This window comes from Poecilia latipinna, unplaced genomic scaffold (assembly GCF_001443285.1).
Source record: "Poecilia latipinna isolate Pla-1442-1.1 unplaced genomic scaffold, P_latipinna-1.0 Scaffold2073, whole genome shotgun sequence".
Lineage (NCBI taxonomy): Eukaryota > Metazoa > Chordata > Actinopteri > Cyprinodontiformes > Poeciliidae > Poecilia > Poecilia latipinna.
Window position 1 is genome coordinate 1 of NW_015114689.1, and position 7830 is coordinate 7830.

General features: G+C 37.0%; 1 protein-coding gene across 3 annotated transcripts in view; it reads right to left on the minus strand.

Moving 5' to 3' along the window:
- Positions 1-295: 295 nt before the first annotated feature.
- LOC106936073 (ras-related protein Rab-3A-like) overlaps positions 296-7830 on the minus strand; it is a 17788-nt gene continuing 10253 nt past the window's right edge. For all 3 annotated transcript variants that reach the window (XM_015016862.1, XM_015016863.1, XM_015016864.1), the window contains exons 3-4: positions 2213-2331; positions 296-1303 (exon numbers count right to left, since the gene is read on the minus strand). In XM_015016862.1, the coding sequence (XP_014872348.1) occupies positions 1084-1303; positions 2213-2331 (339 nt within the window). In that variant the 3' untranslated portion in view covers positions 296-1083. The remainder of the gene's footprint in view (positions 1304-2212; positions 2332-7830) is intronic.

Below are 7830 nucleotides of genomic sequence, written 5' to 3' on the forward strand. Positions count from 1 at the left end.
AATTTTTAAGACAAAATTTTGGGGGCGGTGGATTTAATTTTTTTTTTTTTTTTTTTTTTTTTTAATGCTGCAACTGGGAGCCTGTACCTTAGCATCTTTACATTTCTAAAACATTATTTGTCATATTTGCATAAATAAGGTTGAGAAATAATAAAAAAAATATGGGAAAATTAAAGCCCATTTTGTCCGTATTCTCAAGAATCACTGATTATATTGAAATCTTTTGTGATATACCAACTCAAAGTAACATAGTTGTGAAGTTAAACGAAAATGACGAATGGTTCTCAATTTTTTTTCCCCAACCACAAAAAAAAGTAACAAGAATATGTCCTTTCTTGTCTGAAACATGTCCAGTTCAGATCTGACATTTTCAAAATCTCAATTGGACATATAGCTGGACTTTGACTGGGCTATTTTGATGCTTGGCTATCAAGATAGCTCTGGTTCCGTTTGTAGGGTTGATGTCCTGCCGAAACAACTGGATCTAATCGATTATTGAAATAATCCACTAATTCAGTAACTGGGTAATCATTGATTGAGAATAGACTCAAAAAATTAAATTTTCTGAAAGAACCACCTCCTCAGACCAGTAATGAAGCCAAAATTGTACAAAAAATACATACATTCTTCATTTAAGAAAAAAACCCTTGTCTGTAAATATGTTCTACCTAGAACATCGCAACTGAGTTTTAGCTTGACCTGGTTCAGATTCTGTAAAAAAATGAAAAATAAAAAAATCGATCAAGCAACTTTTGCTATCCATTTATTAATGAGTTCATTCAAAATGAATGAACTCATTAAAAAACCAGACGAGCCCTACACTGTATTGATGTTAAGTCCAGCAGAAAGGCCTGATCTATTCACGTGTTGAAGGACTTTTAGCTGCAGATGATTCCTTTGCTACAGATTATCAAGTGTTCACTAAAAGAATGCTGTTATTGAAGTTGAGAATAAAATGTTTATTTTGTTAGCTAAGGGAAGGAATTTAATTATTTATATTTTTCAAAGAATTTCTAACATTGCATAAAAAAAGGCTTAAGTGGTTAAATAAAAAATCTGTATTGTGTCAACTTTTTTATCCACTTAATCATCAGAATAATCACTAACTAAAATAATGCTTAGTTGCAGCCATACTTCAAAGTGCTGTGTACTGAGAGGTGCTTTCGGGGCCACATTACCAAGTTGCTCTGACAGCTGGCGCCCCCTGTCGGACGCCACCACCCGCTCATCTTCCATATCACACTTGTTTCCCACCAGGAGGACCTGGGCGTTGTCCCATGAGTACGTCTTGATCTGGGTTGACCTATCAACACAAACACAAGGCTCCTTCATTTTCTTAATAACTTAAGCGACCTTCCTGGGAAAGGATAAACACAGCTTCTTCTATAAGGTACAATCAATAAAAAATATTGATGACTCTCTGTGGAACAGACATTGTGATTAGAATTACATTTATTCCAGTTCATTCCAAAATGAACTGGAATCCAGTTCAATCCAAAATGAATTCCAAAATTCCAGTTTCTGGAAACATGTCTGTTTCCAGAAACTGAGAGGAATGAAAGGTCATCCAAGCAGCAGAGGGCTGAATGAAACACCGAAACAGATGGAGTCACTACTTTCCTACAAACAGACGTATGTCTCAGGAAGTTAGAAATCGTGAAAAAGTTCAATATTTCTCCTCTCTCATTTCAGAATGTGAAACGTGTCTATGATATAGATCCATTTTACATGGAGTGAAATACTCGAAGCCTTTATGTCTTGTAACTTTGATGATTATGGCTTAAAGATCATGAAAACCCAAAGTTAAGTATCTCAGATGGATCCTACAATTGTTGATCTACTGGACATTTTCTGACTCGGGCCTCTCTCTGTGAAGCTCCCTAAAAATTCTTGAAGGGATTCTACTGCTGCACCTTTTCCTATCCCACTTTTACCTTCCACTCAACTTTCTATGAATATGCTTGGATGCAACGCTCTGAACAACCAGCTGCTTCAGCATTGACCTGCTGTGTCTTCCCCTCCTTGTGGACGGTGTCCATGACCGTCTTCAAGCAGTCTTTCCAGTCAGTAGATTGTGTGGAGCTTTTGAGTAAACCTTCAGCTGTTTGCAGGTTAATTAGCTTAACATGGTGTGAGTTTCACCATGAGATTCCAATATTTGCCCTTTCATGATATTCTTATCTTTTTAGCAGCACATGTACCCATCTCTTACCAGTCTTGCACAGCATTAAAGGACTCCTCGTTGGTGATGTCGTACATGAGGATAAAGCCCATTGCTCCCCTGTAGTAGGCTGTGGTGATCGTTCTATAGCGCTCCTGACCAGCAGTGTCCTGCGCACACATGGAACCAAAACACACTTCATAAATTACTTCAAGCATACAGAGCTATCAAGATGAGTGACTATAAAATAAGATGAATAAAAAAAAAAAAACATCCAGCAGTAAAGCCAAAGTTTGACTTTATCATTATGTTCCTAATGTAATAAGCAGCATAGGCATGCTTCAAGGGTTTTGCCGTTAAATCCTAACAATGGAATGATTCTGACCAAAGAGGCAGATGTTTAACAGCTGGAAGTTATCAGAGAACCTGACCAGACAGTTCGTCTCAATGGCCATAAAAAACAGTCTTAGAAAGGTCAGTTAGCAGCTAATGTGGACCATCAGTAGGATTAGTGTTAAGTTTAAAGGTCAGCTGAATTTAAAAGTTGAAATGTCTGAATAATGAAACTGGAGACTCGCAATAACAGGAATGTTTTGAGACACTTTTGCGTTTGATTTATTAAATATGAAACATCTGATTTGAACAGTTTAATACATAACCACAAACTGACTGACTGCTTGTATCTGACAAGTTAATGATAAATTTTGATAACTATTTTACAATTAGTGACAAAATAATGAGTAATAGAACTTTTAATGAAACTAATGGTTACAGCTGCAGGCTGTACATTCTGCATACTGTTAAAATGCAATAGCTTTACAGAGCAGTAATAACGCAGTCCACATCTCATTAGTATTGCAGGGCCAGTGTATAGTATGTGACTGAACTCACTCATCGGTGATGAGCTGGACGTTGCAGACTCTCAGTTTTAGGGTGGGATGTACAAAATCAACATGTGAATTTCATTTATTATTTTTTAAGGTTTTATCGTCTCTGGTGTCCTTTATTTTTTTTTATAGTGGTCAGACAGGAAAGTGGGTAATGAGAGAGAGGGAAGACAAAGGCAAAGGTCATCAGGCAGGGACTAGAGCCTGTGACGGCCGCGTCGAGTCAGACTAATTCCCCTGCACCACTGCAACACCCCCAACATGCAAATTTCCTCCCCTTATGTTATAATTTTAAATCCAAGCTATTCGCTTTTTAAACAAAAACATCTTTCATTCTCTTAAAGCTTACTTTTTAGATGTCATTTGCCCGTTTGAAAAATAAGAAGTAAATTCACATAAAAAGGCGATATATGAACAAAACTAAATTCTCAGTTCTGTTTGTGACCACTAGAGGGGCCCAGAGGTCCTGTTCAGACCAGAATCCAACGTGTTCAGTAATACTGAGACAGCAGTGATGGCAGGTGTGGATCACAGTTAGAGGTGGTATTGGAGATGAAGCTACATTTGTTCAGCAGAGTTGAAGTACTGGGTAGTTTTAAGTTATTAAACAGATCTGCAGGGTTATGTGTGTATAGACAATGGAAGGATGAAAGGTCCATGAAAAAAAAAATAAAAATTTATTCTTGAAAATATTGAGCCATACATAAAATCCATTTCAATTATCTTACTGCTCGGTCGGATCATCAGTCATATCCTAATATCATGTGCCCAATTACTAAAAAAAAAATCTTAAAGCGGTAACTAGAAAATTTCTGAAGAAATTTAAACAGGGCCAAAGTGTGCCCGTCGGTTGGAACCCAGCGTTCCGATGTTAAAAATTTGCATCAATGCTAAAAAAAAAAGCTACAAAGTACCTAAAAGCATGCGAAGAATCACAAGCATGTTGAGTAACATGGACTTACACCATTCAGTATGTTAAATTCAGTGTATAAGCTAAAATTATCCAAAATGCTAATGTTAGCCTAAATGATGATTACATAAATCATCATGACTTATCACATAAATCACTAAATGATTTATGTAATAAATCATTTAGTGATTTATCACATAAATCACAAAATTATGTCCTAGATTGAGCATGTTGTCTTAGACTGACTTCCTCCATTCAGTATAGAAAACATGGCTAATAAATAAGAAAAATAGATAAAACCTTACTTTAGGGAAAAGCCTAATGGAAGGCAGTGCAGTAGTAGGGGGCAGTGCACTGCTAACACTTATGCTAATGTTCTTGCATAACTAAACTGAGGGAAAAAGATATGTAAAAGGCTAATGTGAACTAACGTGAGAGAAATGTTGAGGTTTTTATTTTGAAATTTTCAGTAAGCATTTTAAATAGCCACACTAATCCCATGTGTAACAGTAGTTGGGTTAAATCAGTTATATAAAGCCCAAAAGAGCAATCACCTGATGTAAAAAATGTGAAGGCTTTTAGTTTGAAATTTTCAGTAAGCTTTATTTTAAAGGGCTATACTAATCCTATGAGTAACAGTGGTTGGGTTAAACCAGTTATATAACGCCCAAAAGATTTGGCCATGTCTGTAATTCTAACATTCTGCTCAGCCTTCTTCTGTAGAAACGCAGAGTTCCACCATTATTGTAGTTCTTAACTGCCAACTCAGCCCTCCTCTGTAGCAAGTGAGAGTTCCTCCATTACTGTAGTTCCAAAAGGCAGCTCAGCCCTCTGCAAAGGTGAAGAATTTTAAAGGCTAATATTATTGCATCGCCCGAAGCGGTGCACTACTCTGAGAGGTATATTGAGGCTTTTATTTTGAAATTTTCAGTAAGCTTCATTTTAAATGGCTACACTAATCCTATGAGTAACGGTGGTTGGGTTAAACCAGTTATATAATGCCCAAAACATTCTGCCATGTCTGTAGTTCAAACATTCTGCTCAACCCTCTTTCTGTAGTAACTCAGACTTCCACCATCAATGTAGTTCTAAATGCAATGTCATGACCGACTTTCAGACCAATATTTGTGGGCATGAGGGTGATTTCAAAATTGTTTGTGGTCAAAAATCCACTGCATTTCCCACTCTAACGGAGCGGCAGTTGATTACACTCTGCTTTTTGTCAGTTGGAAATTTCGCTCGTTTTTGCTTTTTACATCGCCATCGTAACTCCGATCCCCAATAAAAATAATAGCACCCTTCCCGGGATCGAGCCACATGTTTTGATACCATTTCTGAGAGGGGGCACGCAGGGGTACAAGCCGCATTAAAGGTAACGGAAGAAAAAATAAATAATACTAGAAAAATTGCTGTTCCTAGCAAAACAGCCATGAGAATGCATATTTGCAGAACGCTCGCAGCAGAAAATGCAAGAAACAGCAGAAGAAAGCATAAGAAGTAGGGAAAAAAGCAGAAGAAAGCTACAGTCAGACATGGTAGAAATATTTTGCTAAAGAGTGAAATTTAGCCAAAGACATAGCACAGATTAGCAGAAGTCGAAATTAGTATAAAACCTGAAGTTGTTGAAAAAGTTGAAAAGTAAAACATAGCAAAAGAAATAGCATAAATTAGCAGAAGCAGAACATGGTATCAAACCTGAAGTAGTTGAAAAAGTTGAAAAGTAAAACATAGCAAAAGGAATGGCATAGATTACCAGAAGTAGGAATTAGTATTAAACCCAAAAAAGTTGAAAAGTGAAACATAGCAATAGCATAGATTAGCAGAAGCAGAAATTAGTATAAAACCTTAAATAGTTGGAAAAGTTGAAAAGTAAAACAAAGCAAAAGAAATAGCATAAAGTAGCAGAAGCAGAAATTAGTATAAAACCTGAAATACTTAAAAAAGTTGAAATAAAACATAGCAAAAGAAATAGCATAAAGTAGCAAAAGAAGCATATATGAATTGCTAAAATTGATTGTTAGCAGAAGACCTTTATAGACAATAAAACAGTAAAAGCAGAAGGCATATACAGATAAGTAGACAAGCAGAATGCTAACACACAGATAGAAACAGAGCACAACAGAGAAATACATTGAAGGAATAGGAGAAAGTGTGACATATCTTTACTCCAGAAGAGTTTGACAGAAAACAGTAAGACCTGAAGCAATGATGACAATAGTTCCTTAAAGCAGTCATTAGTGGCTACGTTTTAAAGTACAAATTATTTCTGTACAGTTAAATATGTATGAACAGCATCATTTTGTTTGTCAAAAAGCATGAAAAGTTAAAAAAATGTCAGTTACTAGAGCAGGGGTCACCAACACGGTGCCCGCGGGCCCCCGGTCACCCGAGGGGACCTCGTCAGTCGCCCGCGAGCAAGTTCTAAAAATAGCCATTGTTATTAGAGAGCACTGCCAAAAAAATATTCAATTAAATGTTTTGTGCCCACTTTAAAAAAAGAAAAGAATAATATGGATTTTTTATTATCTAACCCTCTTTACTATTAGCAAAATTGTGCAGAAAAAACCCCCTCTTTTTTTCAAAACGTCTTGTAGTAGCGAGTCTATGGCGGTGGGCATGTCAAAGCTAAATGTCACTGGTCAGTTTATGTTTATTTGGCGGCTTGGCGCTTTTTCTGTAAGCTAAAAATGAATGAGCGGAGTTTGATCCCACTCGTAGTTCTAACGGTCATTTGGATCCCGGCTGAGCTTTATACCATGTGCGGTTCTGACGGGTCACATCTGCCACCCCTACTGAGCGTCTCAGACTGCGGGTTAAACAATTTAATTTACTCAAAAGAGTAAAAATTAAGCAAACAATGTTGCATCACTTTCTCCTCCTCTAGATGTCTGACACCACCTGAACCTGGGAATCAACATCCCCGTCTTTCCGTGGATCATACGAGCAGGTTTTGCTTTCATGTCTATTATTTAGCATCGTTTGTAAAAAATAAAAAATAAAAAAAAAGTCCGCTGCTTTTGTGGTTTAGGTTTGTGCTGGTTAGGTGCAGACAGTGATAGTTTTGTGCTACTCTCCAACCTGTCTAACTTTTTTTTTTTTTGACCTGTCAGCTTTTCAGTTCGCGAAACCACAAAAAGGCTAATAAACCGGCGACCGTCAGAACCGCGCAGGGTGAAAAGCTCAGGCGGATCTTAGGACAACGGGAGGAGCTCATTCATTTTTAGCTCACAGAAAAAGCGCCAAATTAACAAAAGTAAACTGACCAATATGATTTAGCCTTTTGCGTGCCCACCCCCATAGGCTCACACTGATGTGCGCTACGTACAAGATGCTTTGACACAAAATGTTTTTTTCTCCACAATTTTGTTAATAGTAAAGAGGGTTAGATAATAAAATATACAATAACTATTCTTTTCTTTTTTATTTAAAAGGAAAATCTCAAGGAACTCAAAGTGTAAACAGCTGCAGCTGCAGCTGCTGCTGCAATAATCCATACTGTCGATCACTTGGAGGAAATTTAGAATCACACAGAAAAGCTCCAAAAGGGACTCAAACTTAAAACTCTGAACTAAGAACTTCTGATCACATAATAGCAATTAACTATATCTGCCATGGTAAATCATTACTGACAACTATAGTGAGTAATCCCTAACATTAATATGATCATACCGCATGTAATCATGTGTACATATGTATTATTGTTATTAAGAGTGAGCTAAGAAAATGTATGTCTGTATCAAACAAGTAGCCCTTCGTGTTACTCTGTACCCATGAAGTAGCTCCCAGTCTCAAAAAGGTTGGTGACCCCTGTGCTAGAGACTTGCTCCGATTTTAATGAAACAAAGACACTTGCATTTCTGGGAATGGAAAAA